The sequence below is a fragment of the Lygodium microphyllum genome, chromosome 4 (assembly GCF_053477565.2).
Source record: "Lygodium microphyllum isolate KBCC chromosome 4, Lygodium_microphyllum_v1.1.10, whole genome shotgun sequence".
NCBI lineage: Eukaryota > Viridiplantae > Streptophyta > Polypodiopsida > Schizaeales > Lygodiaceae > Lygodium > Lygodium microphyllum.
This window is the reverse complement of record NC_141138.1, coordinates 101,549,152-101,574,689: the sequence shown is the minus strand read 5'-3', so window position 1 is coordinate 101,574,689 and position 25,538 is coordinate 101,549,152. Positions and strand designations below refer to the sequence as shown.

At 41.3% G+C, this 25,538-nt stretch overlaps 1 protein-coding gene across 4 annotated transcripts in view; it reads right to left on the bottom strand.

Annotated features, from left to right (window-relative positions):
* The window catches only part of LOC148037394 (protein FIP1-like), an 80,622-nt gene that overhangs the window by 16,902 nt on the left and 38,182 nt on the right, over positions 1 to 25,538 (bottom strand). For all 4 annotated transcript variants that reach the window (XR_015690645.1, XM_087676301.1, XM_087676303.1 and 1 more), the window contains exons 5-12: positions 23,472 to 23,521; positions 22,133 to 22,199; positions 20,887 to 20,965; positions 20,588 to 20,643; positions 20,371 to 20,467; positions 19,268 to 19,352; positions 19,102 to 19,161; positions 1,396 to 1,455 (exon numbers count right to left, since the gene is read on the bottom strand). Coding sequence is in view for 3 of the 4 variants with exons in the window: in XM_087676301.1 (XP_087532427.1) it covers positions 1,396 to 1,455; positions 19,102 to 19,161; positions 19,268 to 19,352; positions 20,371 to 20,467; positions 20,588 to 20,643; positions 20,887 to 20,965; positions 22,133 to 22,199; positions 23,472 to 23,521 (554 nt within the window). In the remaining variant the exon portion in view is untranslated. The remainder of the gene's footprint in view (positions 1 to 1,395; positions 1,456 to 19,101; positions 19,162 to 19,267; positions 19,353 to 20,370; positions 20,468 to 20,587; positions 20,644 to 20,886; positions 20,966 to 22,132; positions 22,200 to 23,471; positions 23,522 to 25,538) is intronic.

Here is a 25,538-nt window from a genome sequence, read left to right as displayed (position 1 = left end):
TCCGAACAGTCATGGCAATGATAATACCATGTCACAATGTGAGCAGAAGTAGGAAATTAAGAAGGCTGTTACAATGGCAGCCCCACAATCCATACCTGCAATGAGGGTGCTGGCAGTGAAGAAGACTGGAAGGATAGCAGACACAACGACTGAGTGGATAGTTGCCCAACTGACAAGGACCCTCAACTATTGTGCCCAGTGTCTGGAGCCCAAAAAATAAGGTGGCCAGGCCAAAAAGTAGGACATTGACCAAAATAAAACAAAGTGGACATGAATGGGCAACGCTCCAATGTCCTTCACTGACTCACTGTGAAGCTTACAAACAGAAGATAACCATAACCACTAACACCTAAGACTTCCTTGAATGGCTGCTATGATGAGGATGAAAGCTTTGATAAAGAAAAATGCAACAAAATGAAAGCTTACAAAAGGAGTTGCATCATCTTTTGAGGATCACGTAAGTGCTTTGATACCATTGTTGGAGATCAACCAGTTGCGATTGAGAGTACTCCTATAAGAATCATTCGGACACAATTCAAACCAAACTATGAAACACTTGAATTTGCGAAATGGAAGCAATCACTCTGTAATTGCACTAAGATGGAGAATGATTGTAATAAATCCCAGGTTGGATGTGTGCATGCTGAAGGCTTCAGATATATCCAAAATAGGATAGATGAAAATAAAACTGTTTGATACAAGTAAATGCATGCATCAAGAGTGCTACAATCAGATTTAATGAAACACAATTTCAAACAAAAATATGAAACATTTGAATTTGAGAGATAGCAGCACTCTCTCTGAAATTCTTACACAGACTGACAGTAACATTTCCCAGATTGATGTGTGCATGCAGAAGGCTTCTGATACATCCAAAATAGAATTGATGGGAAAACAAAACTGTTTACACCATGAAAATACAAGTAAATGCATTAGATAACAAAGGAGAAGAAGATGTAGACTGATGTAAACTGTTGTGACAGAAAAAATTATGTTCCTTGAACCTTACCATCACCAAGCAGTTCCAATGATGCCTGTAGGTTGATAAGCGTGGAAGAGATAACCAGAAAAGAGATGTTTTTAACAGATTTAAGCTTTACTTGCAAGAGTTTGCTACTGTCAGTAGTTATTGTTGCCGTTTCAGTTCTTTTCTGTAATGAAGTGTATTCCATGGAACCACTGTGATACACATTTGGTTTGATAGGCCAACTTGGCCTTCTGTAGAACCAATCCCTCCCTCCCTCCCTCTCTCCCACTTAACTTCATGGATACCTAAAATGTCACAAATTGATCCTTGCAACTGTATTTACAAACTGTCATCTAGAATTAAATCTTTTTTGGATAAAATTTTTATCAATCCAGTACTACTGTTAACCAACAAATGACATTATGTACCTCAGCAGTTATAGCTCGTAATTCCTGCTCTCTTGCTGCAAGAATGTGGGCCACATCTACCTACAACATTGCACAGATGGTCAAGAGGAGCTTCTGTTTACTTCACAAGCAGACTAACTGCTATGAGGAGAGAGATTATAGAGTGCCTTTTTTTTTGAAAACCATACTTAAAGCTACACAGCTAATGCTGCAGAAAAGATCCATTTTCATTATACACCAAAAGAAAGATTACAGTATGCCCTACTCCCAACCCCCAAAAAAAATGTTTGTGTGTGGAGATATGTCCTTTGAATCACAACCATCCATACTCTCTTAGGATGAGTCAGATCAAAGTTATTGATACTTGGTATGTTTCCAATGTATGAATACTCCAATCAATATTGGGCTAGCATTAGGCATCGTCCAACCAGCCACCAGTTCATCAACACAAGTTCTATTATGGTGAAAGTTCATATATACGTACACAAAACCAGCTTTCCAAGCCCATTAAAGTTTCACACTCAGCTTCTTCAACGACTTGTGTCAATATGTGCCTTGTAAGCCAACTATGGCCAAAATCTAGATGTCTACCATACACAATCCCTCCAATTATAGTCAAGGGTATTTTCCATCCAATCCTCTCATAAAATTATGATTAAGCACACCCTCTTGTCATATTTACTCTCACGCAAGGACTTAATTCTGCTTCCCTAGACATTGTATATTTCTTCTCCTTTAAGATCGTCAATGTCCTCAACAACAGACTCACATACATTTGTTCATATTCCAAACCTCTCTTGTTGCCTCTCTCTCAAATCCACCCCTCCACTTGATTATAAGAGCATCAAATGTCCCCCTTCTTAAGCAACCTAGAAATTGCCACAAAATTATCACATTTTTCTGGTGTTTTTTTAACTCTGAAAAACAGCCCCAAAATGTTTACTTTGTTTAACGAGTTTCAAGAACTTTGGTAGGACAACTAGCTCAGAGAATTCCTCCCCAACCTCTCCCTGCTACCATTTTCATCATCACCATCATCTCTCTCTGCTGCTGCCTTGCTGTCCATAGCCTCCAGAAGCTTCTGATCTACTGTCCTTTGGCCTCTTCCAGACATTGCCAGCCTTCAGATGTTGTTGCCATCACATGCACAGCTGTGTTTTCTTTTTTTCATCAGTGTCTTCATTCAGCTGCTGTCAACAAGCTACAGATTGCTGTGTTATGCTTTAGTCGTGTTCATATACTTTGTGTTTTCTCTGCTGACCCTAGAATATTCTTACATGGTTTCAAAGTCAGAGCTCTTGTAAAGAGCATCTTGAGCTATTGTGAGAGCGAGGCTTCTCCTACACGAGTGGCGCTTTATTATTCCCTCAATGCAGCTTCTCCTACACTAGAGGCTCTTCAGTGTTACTATTCCCTCAATGAAGAAGACACCACACTTGCTTCTTCATCATCCAAGTACAATTCTATACCCCTTATGAATGATTGCTATCCTCACCAATATCCTCAAGGACGAAGTGAGGAAAACAACTCCTCAATGAATGTACCAATTTCCAAGTAGCATGTCACAAGACTGTGACAACTATTACCTTTTTGTTGATTTTTTTATTACATATTTTATTTGGTTTTTCTTTTTGGAAGGATCCCTCTTGAAATCTAAACGCCTGAGTTGCATGGCCAGTATGTGAAACGGACAGGAATGTTCAGTGAGTCAAGACTGGACAGTTAAGGTCCAGTATAAGTCTGGAAGAGACTGATGGCACTGTAGATTGACAAGTCTGGAAGAGACTTGTGAAAGTGTATATGGACAAGTGTGTTGAAGAACTAGCCTGGAAAGACTAGTTCAAAGTGAAGATGGACAAATCTTCAAGAGATTAGTCCATGTGCGGCCATCAGTGGAAATTCACTTTTAGTTGAGCTACATTACAAATTTGGATGTAGCCATATTCTGCAAAGATGGTCAGAAGACTAGTGGGATGCAATGGAAGCAACTCCTAAAATTTAGGGAGTTACTATTTTTGGACCTCAGAATTTGTTCGCGTCATTATCTTCGTTTTTGCACAAGGATTAATCCTCTGGTCTGTGCCTAGGTCAAATTATGCATCAAGCATGGAGAATTTTAAACCGGAAGGTTAGAATGGGAAATATCTTACAGTGCTGTCACTTAGCACAAATGTGTGCACTTACCTCTTTAAAGAGGGCTGGCGTGCAGTTTTTTTGAGGATGAGGGGTTCATTTTGTGAAGGGGGAGAAGGATTGCTGCAGATGGAGAGCTCTTGAGAGCTGGTCTACCCTGTCTATGATGCACAGAGGGCTGAGCTTGCTCCCTATTCTCTCTCCCTCTCTCCTTGACAGTATGGTTATGCTGCAGAATCAAGGGCCTTTCTTTTGATTCAGGTACAGCCGTGTGGAATATGCTGTTTTTGCATGAGGCAAGAGCCTCCTTTCTCCAGGAACAGGAGCAGTTGTTTGCAGTTCCCAGCAGGGACAGGTGAGGGTGGTAATCTCACCAAGCGTCTGAATCAGCACTAAATCAGTACTGATTCTGGACTGTTCAGAGGTTAATTCAGCGCCCAATTGATGTCAGAATCAAGGGGCACTTGGCCCAGATGATGCAGGACAGTGCAGGGAACAATATGAGCTGAAAATAGGTGTCAGAACAGGTCTGAACTAGTAATTACAGTGGGCTGAACAGTACAGGGAACAGTATGAGTTGTAAACAGGTCTCAGAACAGGTCTGAACCAGTAATTACAACAGACTGAAATGGTCAATTCTGCACTCCAACCAGAAGTTTCAGACTTGGGCAGAGTTTCCCCTCATGGTCAACTTGATTTGGGTCAGTAATTGTACTGTTATGCTGTCAAATTTCACCCAGAATAGGTGAAAGACAACCCATTGTATTTTCTCTCTTTTTAAAAATAAAGAAATACCGCAAGGGGCGCCTAACTTAGGGGCCAACAGGGTGTCTATGTCACAACACGAGCACTCTAGCTTCCTGTATGTCTTCTTGATTCTATGTCTTTAAGTTCAGGTGAAGTGGACGACTGTAAATTGGGTGAAAGCATTTATATATTTTGGTTGTACACTACCGCCCTTCCCAGTGAACAGGCCGGTTTCATAGCCTCTGCCTCCAGGCAATTTTTCCACTTGACCAAATACTTGGGATAAACAATCCAATAGGATCATTTAGTCCTAATGTCAAGAACCAACTCAAGTTCAAGTGGAACTTAACAAGCAGTATCTTGAAGCTGTGGAACTTCCTCAATCGGAACAATAAGTTTACTTTTTCTCAATCATTCTTTCAAGCAACTAAGGTGGAACACATGGTGAACTCTGATTTCTAAAGGTAAATCCAGCTCATAGGATATGTTGCTCATTTTCTTTGTAGTCTGGAAAGGATCACAATACCTTGAAGATGGTTTATAGCACTTGCCAGCAATTGTTGAATCAAAATCCTTTGGGACTTTTAAGATAAATCCACATCTCCTCCTAGAGCTCCCGAGGAGTACAATGTTGGTTAGCATAAGACGTAGCACAATATTGGCCTGTTTTAATGCTTTCCCTAGTAATCATCAATGTCTTCTACATATCGTGCAAAAAGTCAACTATGGACTACGTTTTCATCCCCTTGAGCTCTATGGTAATCAATGGTTTCAGCTCATAACCGTACATAACTATACACAAGTTATAATCAATAGCCAAATGCTTAGCATTGTTATAAGCGAACTCAATTTGAAGAAAATAATACTCCCAATCACATTGCCTACAAGAGACATATGCATGTAACATATCCTCCATGGTTTGATTTGTCCATTCGATCTGCCCATTGGTTTTAGGATGTTCCGAGGATAATATAGACAAATGAGTTTTCAATTTTTGAAAAACCGTTTGTCAAAAATGGCTAGTGCACTTAGAATCTCGATCATCAACTATTTTGTCAAGCAAAGCACAAAGTCTATAAAGATGTTCAACAAAGATACCAGTCAACCCATGGCTTTTCAGGATCATCTTTGTAAAAATGAATTGAGCCATTTTCATCAATCAATCCACCACAACCCAAATTGTGTCATGACCTTGATTCGTATGGGGCAATCTTGCTATAAAGTTCATAGAAATGCTACTCCACTTTCTATTAGGTATTTATAAATAACGCAACATCTTGCCTGTCTAAGGCATTCAACTTAATTAAGCTGACACCTCAAACACCAACACACACAAAACTTGATCATAGTATTAATGTGCAGCCAATGAAAGTAACAAGTAACCAAGGTCAAAGTTTGGTGTATGCCAAGGTGTCCAACACTCCGCACATTGTGACACTCATATATTACAAGTATCCTAATCATCAGGCATCCACACTTTGCCTTGTTTAAAAAGTAATCCATTACGAATGGAATACTTTTCCGCCATCTTTCTCTTAGTAGCCACCTTTCAAGCGTCTAGACTGTCAAGTTTTCCGAGCTACTAGATCCCTCTTGAAGTAATTGCCAGATCTTACCAAAGTGAACATCGTTTTGGCAACACCCTTGGAGAGAAGGATAGAAATCAATCAAGATTTTGAAGAAGAATAAGGCAGTAACTTCAAGATTTCGACTAAGAGTATCAACAACCCTTTAATTTTTTTCAAATAAAGTGTAGCTAATTATATTACTTTAGAAAAAACCCTGAATACAAAGAAGTGCTCATGCTCAAAATAGACTAGCTGGAGCTGATTAAGAGTCACAGATATGTCAAGTATACAAGCCTCTTCAGGCAGTCTAGGGGAGATGGGGGCAAGAAGCCATGGAGGGGGGGTGTATCGCCATCTGGGGCTGTCAGCTTGCATCACGAAAAACAAGTCTTGGCGGCCCCAAGTGCGCATGAAATGAAAGCGGAGCTCCTGACGAGCTCAAGACTCACCCTGCACCTGGTCCCATCGGCCGCGGAGGGAGTGGATGATGGAGGTCCAGAGCTCTACCAAAGTTGCATGTACCGAAAGTCTCTCCCCACCAAAAACCTCCTCACACCGCGCCTTCCAGATGTGCCATCTAGTAAGACTCCCTACAATCTCCCATACCTCAAAGCGGTCTGCTGTGGGCTCCAATACCTGGTAGATGGGTAGAGCCTCCAGGCCAACCTCTTCGTACGACCCAGCCTCAATAATGAATATCGTGTCCTACATCCCAGCCTCATACAAAAGGTGATGGCCCTGGCTGACTGACTGACAGCAGAAAGCCCCCCATGAGATACATCCAAGGCTGGGTGCTATGCAGCAGAGAATGTAGCATGCTCCTCTCCATACAAGGTATGCCGCCTCACACGACCAAAGGCAGTGCTTTGGAGTTTCCAGAAGCTGTTGTGTGTAGTGTTTACAACCTCCATCCTTCAGCATCTAGGCTAACCAACTCACCACCGCCAAGCCTCCATGTGCCAACAGCCATAAGAAATACGATATCCTCCTCATCCTCCAGCTATCCCATAGGCAATGCCAAAAAGTCCGCCGAAAAGCATCCGTGATGTTGTGCTCGCCCAATACCTACTACGCGACGGCACTCGGTCCATGTCCTCCTGCATCAGTACATGTCTATCAATCTTGGTTGTGTACTCTAGGAACCTCGATGGCTTCTTGGCAATGGCAGTAGCCAGCCACAGCCACTCTCCTAGATCCCACTCCAACTCATCAAGTGGCCTGCCCTCCCATATCCAGAGGCGCCACTCCTAGAGCTCCTCCCAAAACACACAAGGGTTCAGCCGCAGCCGCCATATCTTTCCCTGGAGGCCAACCACCCGAATCCTCCTCCACAAAAGGGCAACTATCCCCTCATCCTGCTACCCTCTGTCAAGGACCAGACGCCCCCCCTTCTGCACAGTGAAGAAAGTCCCATGTGGGGTGCTGCTCACTCTACATGCCACCTGTAGGGGGATACTTGGTGGTGAAAACCTAGCAACCCATACCTCCCCGAGCTCTACCGGTTCTCGTATCAGGGGGCAAGCCACTCCTGAGATATTGTTGCGTCAATCTCCCTTCTCCTCAACTCAACTCCTCTCTGGCAACCTGATCCCCGCTACAACACCTCCTCGTCCACCATCCTGTACACACCTCCCGCCGTGTCCTGACGGTACGAGCCAGACCGGCCTTCCAACCAGCCCACTGGATGTGGGGGCACTCGCCAATCTGTACCCCATCCTGATCTCTGACCTGGGGGTTCCAGATCACCGACTGGCAATCTATCTCCTCCTAGCAGCCTGGGGGGCTCTGAATTAGGGCCTTATGAAGGCCCTGCCACACATGAAGTAGGCTGCGTAGGAAAGGGAATCTAGGGGGCGTGATCTGGGCTGTCGTGAAGATCCATCTCAAGGACGGCCTCCAATCACCGCTAAGCCTCGGCCTACACTCCTGGAGACCCTCCTGCAATAGAACCTTCCAAATCTGCCCTCCTAGTGTGAGACCGCAGACTACTACCTTGCCCAAAAGGGCCAGACTCTGATACTCTGGGTCTATGATCCCAAGCCCTCTCTCTAACCGATGTCGAATGATGGTCACCCACGCCACCTTTGCTCAAGAGTCCCTGGAACCGCCTGACCCGACCCAAAGGAAATTCCGCACTAGGCGGCGAAGCTCGATTACACAGGACGAGGAGAAACACCAACACGAGGCGATGTACCAAGCCATCGCTAGGAGGACTTGGTTAACCACCAAGGCTCTGCCCGCTAGGAAAAAGGCAGGCAGTGCTCCAGTAGGTTAGCTTCCTCCGAATAGAGTCAAGGACTGGAAAGAAACTGATGGGTAGGAGTGATGTGGAGTCCCACCTGGAACCCTAGGTAACGGACGGTCTACCCTCTGCACACCCATCTAAATCCCAAGTGGACCCTCCACTCCGTGCTAGTATCCGGGTCTGTGAGGAAACCAACCGACTTTCGCCAGTTGATTTTCGCTCCCGCTGTAGTGCAAAACACCTCAAGAGCTAGTCTCACTCTCTCCAGCATCAGCTCATCGTCCTCTATGTAGAGTGTTGTATCATCTGCATACTCTGAGTCTAACAGCTTCGTCTCTTCCCTCACCGAAAGTCGGAGGCCACGTAACCCGCTCACACGTGACCTAGGAAGTGAGACATCACCTCTGCAAAGAGTAGGAACAGATACGGGGCCAGATGGCAGCCTTGCCAGACCGATCTCTCTAGCTGAAACTCCTACCCTTGCCTGCCACCTATGAGAACCCTGCTGATAGCCGATCTGTAAAGTGCAAAGACCCCGCGGATCCATGCTTGGGGGAAGCTGGGAAGCCCAACCTCACCATGGTGCCCTCTAAGAAGTCCCACTCAACCCTGTCATAGGCTTTCTCAAAGTCCAGGAGTAGTATCACCAATCCCTGACCACTCTGCTCCGGGCCTACTCCATCGCCTCAAAGAAGGTGAAGACATTATCTAGGATGCTCCTATCCTAGACAAAGCCTATCTGTGTGTCATGAATGATGTTTGGAAGCACAAGGCAGAGTCGCCTATCAATCATCTTTTCCAATGCCTTATAGGCCACTAGCAACAGGGTCATCAATCTCCACTGGGATAGCTCCAACCGGTCTTCCCCTTTGGGGAGGAGATTGATGAGACTTGCCAAAAGACTCCCTCACATCCGTCCTGAACTGAAGATCTCCTGGAAAGCTAGCAATAAGAGGTCCTTCACCACCTCCCAGAAGGTAGTGAAGAAGGCCTTAGAAAAGCCATCCTCTCCCGAACATTTCTACCCGTCCTGTGTATGGAAAGCCTCCTCTAGTTCCTTCACAGGGGTCTAGGAGGGAGCATCCCATCTCTATGACGAGGGACAGGATGTGATTCCAAACCTACTGTCTACATCATTGTCCTCTAGTTGAGGCTGTCTCTTGCTGGAAGAGGTGTTTGTAATAGTCTATGGCAATCTCCATCACCTCATCTGGGCTAGAGCAAATCTCCATCACCTCGTATGAGGTTGTCTCCTGCTGGAAGAGGTGTCTGTAATAGTCTGTGGCAATCTCCATCACCTCGTCTGGGCTAGAGCTGTGATGCCGGAGGGGGGAGTGTTGCTGCAAATGTAGGGAGCAACGCAGGGGGGGATAGCACAAGGGTTTCTTGGCGGCCAACAAGGGGGGGGGGGGGGGGGGGGGGGGGGAAAGAAGCGTGAAGAGGAGGAGCTAGGGTCTGTGAAGGGGTCTAGGAGGGAGCATCCCATCTCTATGACGAGGGACAGGATGTGATCCCAAACCTACTGTCTACATCGTTGTCCTCTAGTTGAGGCTGTCTCTTGCTGGAAGAGGTGTTTGTAATAGTCTGTGGCAATCTCCATCACCTCATCTGGGCTAGAGCAAATCTCCATCACCTCGTATGAGGCTGTCTCCTGCTGGAAGAGGTGTCTGTAATAGTCTGTGGCAATCTCCATCACCTCGTCTGGGCTAGAGCTGTGATGCCGGAGGGGGGAGTGTTGCTGCAAATGTAGGGAGCAACGTAGGGGGGGATAGCACAAGGGTTTCTTGGCGGCCAACAAGGCGGGGGGAGAAGAAGCATGAAGAGGAGGAGCTGGGGGGGGGAGGGGGGGACAGCGCATCAAGGGGTAGATGAGCATAGCGTGAAAGAGAGAGGAGGGAAGGCATAATGGCGGTGAAGCTAGGGGAGGAGGCGCAATGGCGAGCAGGAGGGGGGGGGGACGCGATGGCGGCCAGCAGGAAGGGGGGGAGTCGCGATGGCGGCCAGCAGGAAGGGGAAGAGTGGAGGCGCAATGGCTGGCAGCAGTACAACGGGATCAACAACCATATTAGTTATACCCTTTTGATAATTGATTTCAAACTTGAACTTTTGCATAAGCTCCACACATCTCGCCTTGCAGCCACAAAGATTAGGCTAATCACAAATATATTTTAATGAATGGTAGTCTATCCAAATAATAAACTAAGCACCATACAAATAATAACACCATACTTTAAGTGTATGGATGACCGGTAATAATTCCTTCTCTTGGGTGGTATAATATATTTGGGCATCAGTAAGCTCACGGCTCTCAAATGTGATAGACCAATCATCCTGATAAAGTACAGCATCTAAAGCATAATCACTCGTATCCATACAAACCTCAAAGGAATTATTCAGATCAATAATTTGCAGCACTAGTGCAGTCACAACCAACCGTTTCAATGTTTTAAAACAATGATTGAGCTCACTAGTCTAAATAAGCAACAAACTAACGTACTTCTTCTTGCTTCATATACCCTTGCACAAACATTTCATGGATTCAACAATCTGAGCATAGTCTTTTATGAACTTTCGGAAAAAAGCTAATAAAGCCTAAAAAAGACTTTAGTTGTCTTCTCTCCCCAAAAATAGGCCAATCAAGCACTACTCCAACCTTTTCGAGATCAATCCAAATGCCATCGATTGAGATGACATGACCAAGATATAACAACTTCGTGTGAAAAAATTCACGCTTGGATGGTTTCGCAAGCAATTGCTCTCGTCTTTAAAAACGTAAGACAATACGCAAATGTTTTGCATGTTTTCCCAATGACTTACTACAAATTAATAAGGATATCATTGACGAAAACGAGAATCCAGTTTTCAAGATACGGACAAAATAAGTCATTCATTATCTATTGAAAAGTTGTGAAAGCATTGATCAATCAAAAAAGTAGAACCAAAAATTGATAATATTTATACCACATCTAAAATACAGTTTTCGAGACATCCCACAAAGCTATCCATATCTGATGGTAACCGGACCTCAAATCGACTTTAGTGAAATATCGCGCACCACAAAGCCAATCTATAAGGTCGTCCATTCTAGGTAACGGATACTTATTCTCAATGGTCACCTTATTGGCATCTTTGTAATCAACATAGAAGCACATCATGCTATGCTTCTTTTTAGTGAGAAGGACAAGCACGCCCCATGGGGATTTACTCAGCTCAATAAAACCCTTGGCTAAATAATCTTAAAGTTACCTAACTATCTCGTATTCTGTTTTCCGACTAAACTTATAAGGTTGCCGAGAGATGGAATGGCTACCAAGCAACATCTCAATTCTATGATCTAAGGTTCCACAATTACATTTGAATTCATATTAAGATTACTATTAAAAGAAATAGAATTACATTGAGAGTCAGATGATTTAACTTTTCAACAAAACAAATATAAGCAATACAAGACAGCAAGAGTTTGTCGAGTGGCTCAAACAAAAAGACATCAGTATACTCATCTAATACCAAATCCAAATACTCAATTACATTTGAATTCATATTAAGATTACTATTAAAAGAAATAGAATTATATTGCAAGTGATGATTTAACTTTTTCAACAAAACAAATATAAGCAGTAACACTTGGATCGGAAAAACATTAAGTAAATTTCATTGCTGAAATCATATATGCATTATTCTCTATAATGTCAAAGGATAAACACTAAACTCATTATAGAGGTATTATTCCCCTCCATCTGATATAAAATACTTTAGTTCAAGCCTATTTTTGTTTCAATAGAACCCTTAAAAGTTTTGAAGTGCTTCAATAGTTCACTCTTTTACTTTATGAAATACACCCACAACTTTCTAGAGCAATCATCAATAAATGCAACTGCCACCAAGAGATACATTCTACATACTCCCCCTTTTATCAATATGCATACATCAACAATATTCATACTCACACCTCTATCATACGAAAAAGGTTGTCTTGCTTACTTTTCAAACTGACATGCTTCACAAACTTTGTATAACTTTGCAACTCTCTATTCATACCCACACCTCTATCATACGAAAAAAGATTGTCTTGCTTACTTTTCAAACTAACATGTTTTATAAACTTTGTGTAACTTTGCAACTCTATATGCAAGCAAACCTATACCAACTTTTTAGATTGCATTAATTTCCGTCTTTCAATGTTAGCTTACATCTCGATCAAATGAAAATGACCATTAAGCTTTTAAAAAAACACATGATTTTCATAGTCAATGTACAAAAAGGAATATTTAAAGAACCATAACATACCAAGAATGACATTGATATGGTTAAGACTCATAAGTCAAAATTCCATAATCTGATGGTATTGTTAAATCCATAGATCTAAATCTAGTATCACTTAATCCCAGTGATCCAAAGTAAAACCCTCCACATATCAAGTACGATAAATTTAGTCAACGCATATCATGTGGAGCCATAACCTCTACACCAAGCAAGAAGAAATAAAAGTGCGAGTAGAGCCATTATCAAACGAAACTATAACCTCCTAGCTGTTTATATGCCCAATGGCGTTTAAAGGTCACACGGGTCAAAAAATTTGTAGTGACGGGTCCGGCACGGAGATCGGGACAGTCAGTCATTACGCGAAGTGAGAGACAAAGAGAGTGAGATAGAGCAAAGTAGAGAGTGAGCACGTTTGTAGGTACAATGACGAGAGTGTACCTTTAGGTTTTTAGATAGATATATATGTGTAAGTACAAGTGCTAAGGGTGTCTTCATACCCAAGTACATTTAAAGGCACGAGGCCTTTATTCCCAACAACCTCCCACCTAAAGGCAATGTGCCTTAAGAGAAGAAAAGAATCAACTAAGTCTAGGTATGTACAAAGCTGAAATAAATATATCTATCCAACTCCCATCATCTGTCGACAATGAGCAAACCGCTCTGCTGGAAGACCCTTCGTGAGGTCTGCAGGATTATCATCTGTATGCACTTTGACAAGCTTAATGCTCTTGCTATCAAGTACATCTCTAATGAAGTGGTACTTCACCTATATGTGCTTTGTCTCTACATGAAAGACAGGATTTCGTGCTAGCATGATAGCACTCTGACTATCACAATGGAGAACAGGTAACTCTGCGATACCAAGATCTCCCACCAGACGTGAAAGCCATAAAGCCTCCTTGTATGCCTCAGTGGCAGCCACATTCTCTGCCTCTGTAGTAGACAATGCAATACACTTTTGTAGCCTGGAGATCCAAGAGACTGCTCCTCCTGTGAAAGTAAACATATACCCAAAAGTGGACTTTCTGCAATCCGCATGACTAGCATAGTCTGCATCCGTAAAGCCAACAACATAATATGCATTTTGCTTTCCAAAGCACATGCACAACTCCTTTGTGCCTTTGAGGTATCTCATAATACCTTTCACTACATCCCAATGCTTCTTGCCAGGGATTGCCATGTATTTGCTAACCACTGCCACTGCAAAGGAAATGTCAGGATGTGTAGCAACCATAGCATACATCAAACTGCCAACAGCTGAAGCATATGGTATCTTGGTCATTTCAGCCTTCTCATCATCAAATGTAGGGCTGTCCTCTGCACTAAGTTTCACATATGGAGGCAATGGAACCCCAATTGTTTTCCCCTCCTCCATATTGAAACACTGCAAAACCTTGGAGATATACTTCTACTGAGATAGATAGAGTAAACCTGTCGACCTATCTCGAAGTATTCGCATGCCAAGCATGTGATTTGCATCACCAAGATCCTTCATGTCAAAGCTGCCATGAAGACTTTGCTTCAGTGATTCCAAGGCATGAGTATCCCTGCCAGCAATCAGCATGTCATCTACATACAAGACCAAGATAATCAGGCTGCCATCTACTACCTTCTTGGTCTACAAGCAGTGATCCACCTGACTTCTATGAAAACCTTGAGACTGCATGAATGTATCAAACTTATGATACCATTCTCTTGGTGCTTGTTTCAACCCATACAAACTCCTTTTGAGTTTACATACCATCTTCTCTTTCCCTTTTTCCACAAACCCTTCAAACTGCTGCATATATATGTCTTCATGCAAATCACCATGTAAAAATACAGTCTTTACATGTGCTTTGTCATACAATTGCATTTTTGTTTTCTGAGTTAGGACATTTCTTTACACCACGCACTTAGACACAGTCTTTTTGACTGACGGACAGTCCATCTATTTGATTGTCATTTGTTCAACTATTCCTCCTCTGGGCATAGTAAATTGCATCCCCCCTCCCCCAAGCATCACCTCAATGAAGTGCTTCTCTCTCCCTCTCTAATTGATTGCAGATCACAACTCGCTCATCATCCTCACACCATCTGCCTCCTCATCATCTCTCCAAAATAATGTTTCTGTCTTTGCAACTGCTCCTTGTCCTATCTCCATGACTATTTGTCAATCATTCTCTCTCCATGAATTAAGTCTCTCTCTCTCTTTATCATACATTGACAATAATGTTTGCTCTAACAAAAATCATAATGTTAGCATTAAAATTAACAAAAACAATAACATTAACATTAACATTAAACATTAAACATTTAAATTACAACATTTAGTATTGTATTAACATTAAAATTAGTTATAACATTAACATTAAATATGAAATTGACGAAAAGTACTGCCAATCAAAATTTTGATACTTATCTGGCTACAAGGTTTCAACTTTCGATGTCAATCTGTTATAGCCTTGGAGTAGCAACTCCTTGAACTCCAATCGTCAGAACCACCAAAAATCCTTGGGCACAAGTATTGCCCCACCACAAAACCCAAGTCAGATACCAAACAAGAAACATACCTTGCCTTCATACCCACCACTCACAATGCATGCCCCTCATGCACGCCCCCCCCCCCCCCCCGCCCCCCTTGCTAGTAGTGTCCCATACTATGCACTTTAAGGTTAGGGTAGTTGAGTCGTATTTACAAGACTCAAGGCCTTGTGTGATCACCACTCTTGGACTCTTAACCCATTAGTTGGTGCATCTATACACAAGGATGGTGTGTTGATGGTATGGGACACCAACCCCTGAGATGTGATCATGGCTCTATGGTTAGAAGGTGAGTGGGATGTCCAATCCCTTTCATTGTGAGTATGGCTTGCACTGTGTCTCGTATACAGGTTGAATCCTAGGGGGACATTTCATTGGTATCAATGCTTCGACCTGCAATTGGACGCGAGATTTAATGATGTGCACAAAACCACGCATTCACACTAAGTCGCTTCATGACCACTATGATCAATGCTACTAGGGCCCATCCAACGTCCAAGGACGTAAAAAATTTCCTGGGGCCCTATCTTCTTATCTATTGTAAAAGATATTGAGAAACATGCTATGGTGAATCACTGATTAGCAAGAAGACAATCATAATGGACCATAAGTAATGAGAAAAGAGAACAACTAATATTACTCAAGCACAATGCAAGTACAATTGGATGAGAATGATGGGTTGAAATGAAGTGGGGATGAGTGTCTTTTATAGGTTTACAGTAGGTGGTATTGGTAGGTGGAAAAAGGTGAAAGGGGACCATGGTATTCAACTACCAATGGTTTTAATAAACTATGCATGCAGTTTCCTAGTCTAAGGCTTATTTGCAGTATGTTCCTTTGCCTTGTTGTTCATTACAAAGCGACTAAAGAGAGTGTGATTGCACATTTCTCAACACCCCTCCTCAATCACAACCATAAAAAGCACGAAGTATATAGAGGTTGTTATGAGTAGAACCTTGCTAAGTGTAGACATGGAAAAACCAACCATATAAAGCTAAAGGATGTCACAAGGCCACACTAAGTGTGTAGAGGTTGTGGTACATAGGTTACATGAGGAGTAAAAGAGCTTATGGAAAGACCATTAGGAAAGTATATACACAAGATCTAAAAAAGTCTATCAGAATTTGAGGTACAAAAGGGCAGATGGGTCCTATCCTTTTGCTCTTAAGTGTCTTCTTCTTCATTGTTGTCTTCATTTTCTTTGACTATTGCAAGATATGCTCTTTGAGATCTTTTCCCAGCATCACAAAACTTCTCAATATGCCCAGGTCTTCTACAAAAGTCACAAATAATGTCCTTTCCTTTGTCCTTCACATAGAGGAGTTGTTGGTCTCCTCTTGAGGTACTTGCTTCCCCTTGCTTTTGATCTTTTTTTTCTCTTCAAGGAGAGAGGTTTTGATATCCACCAGCTTTGGCTTTGGCATGTTGATCAATGTGGTAGACACATTATCATATTCGTGTGGAAGACTCTTGAGAAGTACACTAATACAAATGTCTTCATCCATCTTCAAGTTGATTCCTACAAGTTATATCAACAAGCTTTTCATATCAAGCCTAAAGAATTTAATTAATAACCCATATTTGGAGGATTTGGATTGTGCTTCAAACAAGGTATCTAGCCGTTTCCAAGTTGCTTGAGAAGTTTCACAAGCATCTACTTGACGAATGTAGCTGTCATCAAGCTCTAGCTTGATGATGGCTTGAGCTGTATCATCATGTTTGTCCCACACTACTAAGAGTGCAGCTTCCCTTGGCTTCTTCTCTTGACCACTTGTGATAAACCACAAGCCTTTCTTCTTCAAGATGAGTTTGATCTGTGTCTTTGCCGTGTGTGAAACCCGACACCTTTGAATCGGCATGAGAGTGAATCTTTGCCCATTTTTTCCAGACCAATTGAGACTGGCCACATATATACACTTGAGGATGCCAGAGATCCATTTGATACAATTGTTTATCAGCACGCTCTTGGTTGCCTACTGTATTTAAGCAATACACAGCAAGTTTTCCAATTACCATGGTTCATGCAAAGTCCCAGCACTAAACATTGCCTTGCCAAGCAGTCAAGCTTGTCTTTCAGTATCTCAAAGGCACTCAATCATTGGGCTTATCCCACCATCGAGACACTTCTACCTGCTTGAATGCGTTAATAACAAGTGATTGGGCTGGTTGTTTTGACACCAAAGCGTCTGCCAGTGGTCATGCTTGGTGATTCAAGCACCTCTTGTCTAGCATAATGGCCACATCCAGCTATGAGGCAAAATGCAAGGCACCATTTACAGCTACATTGAAATTGTGTATGGCTTAGACATCTTTAAGCCAATATAAGTGTGGAACAGCAGTCACCCACTCCTATCTAAACTAACACTCAAAGTGCCATAGCAACTGCAAGGAACCCAATGTTTCATGCTTGAACTAAAGCACAGTGAGGTGCATTATCATGATGTTTGAGAGAGGCTCTACGTAGGGGAGATTGACTTGGTATTACCAAGTCCCTACACAGGAAAACTTGGCAAATGTATCTACCAAAGCTCAAGAGAGGGAAAAGTTTGAAGCCTTCCACAAGGATTTAGGCTTGTTACCATTTGGGGATTGATCTATCATTCCCTATCTGTGTTCACATATTTCACTCCAAAAGGTTTTGTTACACTTAATGTTTCTCTACTACATCTGAGAGAGACTGCATGCAAGGGAAATTAACTTGGTATAAGTCCCTACATAGGACAATTTGGCAGATGTATTTACCAAAGCTCGAGAGAGAGAGAAAAGGCTGAAGCCTTCCACAAGGCTTTAGGCTTACTACCAGTTGGGGATGTATCTGTCATTCCCTATATGGTATACATCATTCACTCCAAGAAGGTTTGTTACACTTATCATGTTTCTCCACTCATTCTAGTGTGAACACTGCCCCTATGCACATGGGCCATTTTTATTTTCTTGCTAGAGAACGGTTCTTTCCTTGTGTGAATACCCATTAGGGTGTGGTATTATAAGAACCTTAGGGTCGTACTTTCACTCCATCATGCTCACATAGTGGTTGCAACATTCCAGCAATCTCTCTCTGTCTTGCTGTTCATTTTTCGCTGTGAATGTAGGTGCATGCAGCTGACATCAATCCGACAAAGCTAAAATGAACTTAATCAAGGCTTCTCATAATGTGATTAGCAAAATATCCTAGCCCAATCAATGATGAACAAAGAGAGTCTGAATAATACAAGAGTAGTAGATTACTCACAACACAAAAGCCAATAAATTGTTGCTTGACCTCTTATTCTTTGTGTGCTTCTTTTGAAATATGAACAATGCCTAAACTTTCCCTACGTGTAGTTTAGAATTTTTGGTGACTAGCAAATATCGACACTAATCAAGAATGCTTGACCTCTTATTCTTTGTGTGCTTCTTTTGAAATATGAACAATGCCTAAACTTTCCCTACGTGTAGTTTAGAATTTTTGGTGACTAGCAAATATCGACACTAATCAAGAATGCCAGATAAACTTGGATTCTAACTGAAAATTTGTATTTCTTGGTTTTGAGGATAGTGAGTATTTTAGGTCTCAATTAATGTCATAAAGTCAGTTTTGATTGTCAAATAATTTGGAATAAAAAGCAATCCCAGTGACCATCATGAAATTTGATTTGGTTGCATTGGTGGAAGCATCTCAATTCCTGAATCACAGCCATATATTCCCTGTTTAAATTCAAATCATTTGAGCGAGCTTGTGCTGTCTTTACGATACAGGCATTGCCTAATTTTTTCTTTGCCCATGCAAGATTAGGGTGATGATGATAGGTCTACGCTATCATAGACTGACCTGGAGTCAAGAGGCCCAAGTCATCACACTTTGGGATTGAACAACTCACAAAAATTTGCTCAAATAGTTGCTTAGTACATTATCTGCCTTCTAAGAAACAGATTAGAAACAACTCTTCTTATATTCAAGAAGTGGAAATGTGTGGCTATTGCAGTGATAAGATAAGTTTTCATGATCTTGATCTCCAAGTCATGTTGTTCTTGTCATTCAAGAAAGGATCGTTTATTAATATCCTCCTGAAGTTAGTAACTTGTCTTAAGGTTTAGCTTTACAATTTAAAAGAATCCCTGGAATCATCATTAGTGGCAATGGATCTTTGCCCCAAACATGAGGAGGAGTACATTTTATTTAGCTACAAAATCAGGAATCTAAAAGCCTATTTCAGTGAAAGCTCAAAAAGTACACACAAGCTTTTATGAAGTACAGACAAATATTACCTGTGGAGCACCATCTTGTGACCGTTCATATTTACTTAGACTCTCTTGCAGGCGCATAATCTGTTCTGCCAAGGTTAAGCAAGTACAGATTAAACTCTGTCCTGCCCAAAGTATGCACATCTTCCTTCTCACAGTTACGAAATGTATTATTATCATTGTCTATTACCTCCTCACTCAGATACCGAAGGTTATCTTGCTGATAGCACAACAAAAGTGCTTGCTGCTCAACCAATCTTCCTCCATCAAGATATCTGTGCACATTGTCCACCTCTAAGTTAATGCAAACCACAAAGATAAATATACCACTAGGTGATCATCTTACATTCTGTTAAGAGGATGTGCATTGCATGTACAGATCTACAGTATGCTTGAAGTGTTATAATCTAGCCATGATCTGAAGAAGAAAATACTCTGGGAGATGCATGATTCTCCATTCTCAAGATATCATGGCTATGCTAAGATCATCAATGCAATAAGAAAGTGCTATCACTAGGAGAAATTAAGAGATGATGTACTAAAGTATGTCATTGAATGCTTAAGCTATCAAAGAGTGAAATCGGAGTGTGTTAAAATGCTAGGCAAACTTCAACCTCTTGATATCCCTCAGATGAAGTGGAAATTCATTAGTATGGGTTTCAGAGTAGGATTGCCTTCAGTTCGAGGAGGGTACAACTCTATCATGGTTCTTATAGACATGCTAACAAAGGTTGCTCAGATGAGAAACTCTTGGGCTCATCCTCACTAATGACATTACCATCATCATCAAGTAGAGAGCCAAGGTGAAAAAGTTAAACCAATCAAGAAAACCGTCACAAAACTGTCAGAAATGGCTAATAGTGCCGCAATGGTTCCTATCGGGAAGGGGGGAAAAACCTGTTTTTTCTAATAGAATCCATACAGTACCTTATGGTAAAGCCTGTCCATACGACATACGAGTGCAACCCTGTTCTGGACAGTTGTATCATAGGCAAGATGAAGAACTGCAGAGGTTCTAACACATGGGAACGCAAGACAGACTCGCAGGAATGAAAAGGGACTGATTCAATCTAAAACCTCTTGATAATCATTGAAAACCAGAAGTTATCGCATCAGCATGAATATTGACTATACAAAATATGTGAAAATTCCTATGATCCTCACAGTACATCCTACAAATCTGATATGTGTCTCTTTCCAACCATAAAAGTAACTATGAACAATCTAGGGGCAGCATACTACGGTGAACCGCTAACCTTAAATCTACGGCCATACTACAGTGGACTTGCTAACCTTAGATCGCCTAATGATGTTGGTGGCTGTATAGCAGAGTGAAGTCTGTATATAACATCTGGCTGCAGACTTGACAAATTGTGCCAACGTATTTGCCCTGCATACAACCATTGGTGATGTTTAATTACAAAAAACAACCAGTTTCAAATGCCAAGTTAGCCTGTAAACTGGTTTTTAAACTTTGACTTTGACTTAGACCAGATAGATTGGAACATACACAAGTACAAGCCAATAATAGCCCCTGTCCACACTATTTCCACCAATATCACCAAGCTGCACAGCACAGACATCACATTTGAGATACAAAGAAACTGAAAGAAAGTCTGTAATTAGACAAATCATGTCAGTTCACAAACCTTCACAACGAAGAGGAAATAGATAACATATAAAACTCAAGAACAACGGATAATAAAACTAGATACCTAAACCTCTCAAACAAAAGTGCAATGTTTGCACCCATGTGAAAACATCATCGAAATTCCCTACACATGCATATGGCAAATTTGGAAGTGTCACCGTGTAAGTAGCAGAAAAGGTACTCCCAGCTCTCTCAACTTAGTAGACCACGCAAGGATCAGTAATAATGCTGATGTCCCTGTCAATAAAATAGTGCCTTAATTTGATTGTTTATTTCATCTCATAGTCCAGCACCTCAAAAACTGCTGCCAAAAGACCACCAAAGATCACACAACTTAAGAGCAAAACTAGTCCTCCATGAAATCCACTGCCTCCAGCAATTGTTTATTGGTATACCATTTCCATCCACATATATACCATCACATAGCCAAGCATCTCAAAAGCTGCTGTAATAGCAGCTATATAAAAGGTCCACCTAAGATCACACAACTTAAGAGCAAAACTAGTCCTCAACTTGAAATCCACTGCCTCTGGAAATTACTTACTAGAATAAACATTTCCATCCACATAGCATGTGAAAGATAGAAGAACTGCTTGCAATATGAGAGGGCGACTCATACTTCACTATTATGGATATCAGAAACCCTTTCAGTCACTTTGTATACAACTCTATAAACAGCCAAGACACTCCATAGGTCCAGAAACCATTTCAGTCACTTTGTATATGTCTCTATAAACAGCCAAGACACTTCATAGGTCCAGGGGACACTCCATATGTTTCTATAAACAGCCAAGAAATAGGACATAGCACGAGTAAACATATTTTGCAATACATAAGCTTTTCTAAACTGCTGACTACTGTAGCATCACCTGCAGGACCTCGCTAGACAAATGCAGAACAAAATAGGAGCCTAGCCATTAACTTGAAACTTTTGCACCCCAAGAAAGCATTTTAATTCAGCCGAAATATAATAGTGAAGCTGTCAACTAGCAAAGAATACTGCCAGAAAAATATGCATGCAAGCTTGAAACTAATGTAGCATAGCTAGATAACACGAATTTCAAACCCTGAGAAATTAGGCTATAAAGAAGGTTTGGCTCCAATATTCTACCATTTCCAGTAAACTTAACTTAAACCCAACTAATACTGCCTTTGAGAATCCTTAATTATGAAAATGATCAAAAAGGAAGCTCGGAGAGTTGTTTTCATAAACCGAAACCATGCAGAATGCTTAACCTTACTTTATTGAAACCTTTAGAAGAGACATGCCCTCATAACAATCACAACACTACATCCTCAAAGCCAGCACCACGGCCAAAAAGCATACATTGAAACTAGACATCTAGTGTGCAAGTTTTTCTTTTTTAAGGGGAAAAAAAGTGACAGAAAAATAGCAGTGCTAACCATAGGAAAGGAGAGCGAATGGGATGAGGATAAGAGGTTTCAAGTGCTCTGAAAACTTTAAGTATCCCTGCACATACAAGAAAGTGGATCCATCAAATACTTAAGGGCTGATTTTCATCCACTTTGCATTACATTTACAATTAGGAACAATTAGCAAATCCAGAGAAGCTACATCCTGCATACACACAGAAGTGAAATCCTTCCTAACCTCTCAAACAAACGAATTGGGAACCTCTAATTTATACAATCGAGTTCCATTACAATATACGCTTGTTATATCCAAATTTTTGTTAGTTCTTATGAAAGATGTAGCACAGGGTCAACAGACAAAGCAAAGAGTCATAGCCAAGTTAAATTAGTGACCAAAACGACACGACTAAATACAATCATAACAAGAGCAATGCATCATTCTACAGAAAAAGCCCATGGTGATCCAAGTGTGTGTACACCTCAACATAAATGCCTTATCACCAATGCAATTGAGCACTCTGACAACAATACCAGGACATAAGGAAGACAAGTCTTGAAAGTTGAGGAACATCGCATTGCATAAACATCTTAGAAAATAACAAAGAACAGCAAAGTTACCACCATATCACCATAGCTCAAAAGAACAAAACAAAACGTGCTGGCACAGAATGTTTTGGCCATATGTACAAGAGACACGTGCCATGACGTGCTATGTTAGGGCAGCAACTCCACAAGTGAGCCAACCCCGAGCCTAGGCCTTTTCTGTTTTCAATGGCCTTCCAGTTTTTCCAATTGGAGCCTGGCATGTGCTGGGCACTTCAGGATTTCCTCATTTTCTGATTGATTAGCATTTGCCTCAATAGATGCACTGTCCTGTAAATTATTTTAGGTTTTGGCTAGTGCAAGTTTCTTTGTCACTCATATTGCAACTTGTGCAGGAGTTTACAGAAATAATGCAACCATGAGACTCCTAGAAACAATCTGTAAACTTAACTTTTTGATTGGACCCTAAATTCTGCATTGATAAAGCACTGCCATTCCTATGGAGCTTTCATGACTGCCAACAAAACCGGAGATTCAAACTAAGTTGCTGCGAAGACAGGCTGAGATCCTTCAATCACCATCAATGTGTGTTCCTAGCAAGGGGCACACTCAATCTTTGCCATTAGAAGACTCTCTGGGCCTAGCCTTCACTGGACGCACAAGCAAAGGGTGTTATGAAAGAGATCTTGTGGGACAGCCACCACAATGTTTCTAAGCAACACGTAGTACATGAGATATGGCTGGTTCCCTTTAATCTCTGTGGTTGGAAAATTAACCATTAATACATTAATTACATGGGAAAGACCCATGGAATAGATTTGCCTACCTGTCTCCTTTCTCTTTTAACTTGCTTTGACAAATGTTTTTGCAATAACCCTGCATAATGAATGTAAAAGATTAACCAAGGAGAAATAGCATAAGATATAGATCTGCAACTTCACTGAGAAGGCAAGGACCAAAGGACCAAATACAACTCCAACACATAAAGCGTCCTTCACAATTAGTAGTCTAAAACACAAACATCACCTAGTTATAAGTTTTGCCAGACATCAAACACAAAATATTGACGTATAAAGTTGACATGAACTTCTAAAAAGGTGATAATGAAAGACAAAATAGCACGCAGACAGCCATACAATATCAAAGAAGCCTTAACCAACCACACATCCCATCAGCAGAATGGAAAACTTTTAGCATTTCATGATCATAACATTAAATCCATACAGTTTTCATTAGACTTTTAAGTCTTAATTATCAAATTCAATTATTCTAAGCAACTCAGAGTTGTGAATCTGTCTGGCAAAAGCATATAACCTTTCATGAATTTGAACTGTCATGATCCAGTAACACAACAAAATGACAAGGTACACTCAAGAACATAAGTATTAGTTTTTGTTCAGCCTTTTGCTAAATTGAGTGGAGCATTGTGTGTCACAAGTAAGAACCAAATTTCCCATGGATTTCTAACAAACGTTGTTGTTTGTTGTGGGCACAATGGCCTTTGTGGATAATAATGACACCTTGCAGAATACTCAACACCCCTATAAGCATATATAATGATGGTGAGCCAACACCATGGGTTCCCAGATAGTAGATCGCAATCATTCAATGTGCATTGCTATTGCTAGGATTGACATGTCAATATAGGTCATCAACAATAGCATTGATGTGCTTCACAATCCCATCATATTCATATTACTGAGATTGCTATTGCTAGGATTGACATGTCAATATAGGTCATTAACACTAGCATTGATGTGCTTCACAATCCCATCATATTCATATTACTATTGCTAGGATTGACATGTCAATATAGGTCGTTAACACTAGCATTGATGTGCTTCACAATCCCATCATATTCATATTACTATTCCTGAGATTGCTTTACTTGATAATGCCACCATCTTTCTGCAATAAAAAGTGTGAAATAGTATACCATTCAAGGAAGACAAGAACGTTACAAGGTCTCAATAGAATGGTTTGATCTGGATGGAATAGGCTGAATAGCAAAACTAAATGGCACGGTTCTGAAGTCTGAAGGCAGGCTGGCGTTGGCATTGTACATATCATGGTAACATGGGCTAGTGTGTGTATATAGGCACATGTATTGGCTTGTTTGCTGGCTGACCTAGGCATCTCATGCACACAATATGAGTGTGCCTCTCTTGGACGTTATTGATCACTGCTTATGATCATCAAGAGAGGGATAGCCTGGGAGTGCTGGAGCCTGACAGTAGGGCCTTGAGCCTTGGTACTGTTTCCCATGTTTCTAACCATTTCACATATCTTTGTAATTTGGCTTGTTTACTTCCACCACAGTTGTTGCACATTCTCACATGGTATCAGATGTACAGTTCCTGTCAATATTGGTTTGCTGTGATTTTTTAGTTCCTGCATGCTGTTAACAGGCCCGCTGCTGCTCTATCAATAGCATGACGGTTGCTTATTTGTCTATTGATGTTGCTGGCATGGGAGGTACATGTGAGCTGCTGGTATTTGACTGCATTAACATTGCCATTGGCTGGTGTGAAGTTTGGCCACATGCTGCTGCTGACAATGTGGTCACTGGTTTTGCATTCCATCAATCTGCCAGTGTAGTTGACGCTGGCCTAGCTGACTGACATTTGACCTATTGACGATGATGTATCATACCTTTTACATATTTTTTCAATTTTAACTTCAAAACCTTACTTAACATGGAGTTTTGAGGCCATTCAAATGACTTGTATTCTTCGCATTCTGATTTTCCACTTGTATTCACACTATATATTGGTACCTTAAGAGAGGGCTTTTTCAGTGTTGATTTAGTGCTTACACTAAAATCCGTGCATTGTTGAGTATAACTTTGATTGTAGATGTACATTGTGATGCTTTTGGAATTTTGTGCCTGACT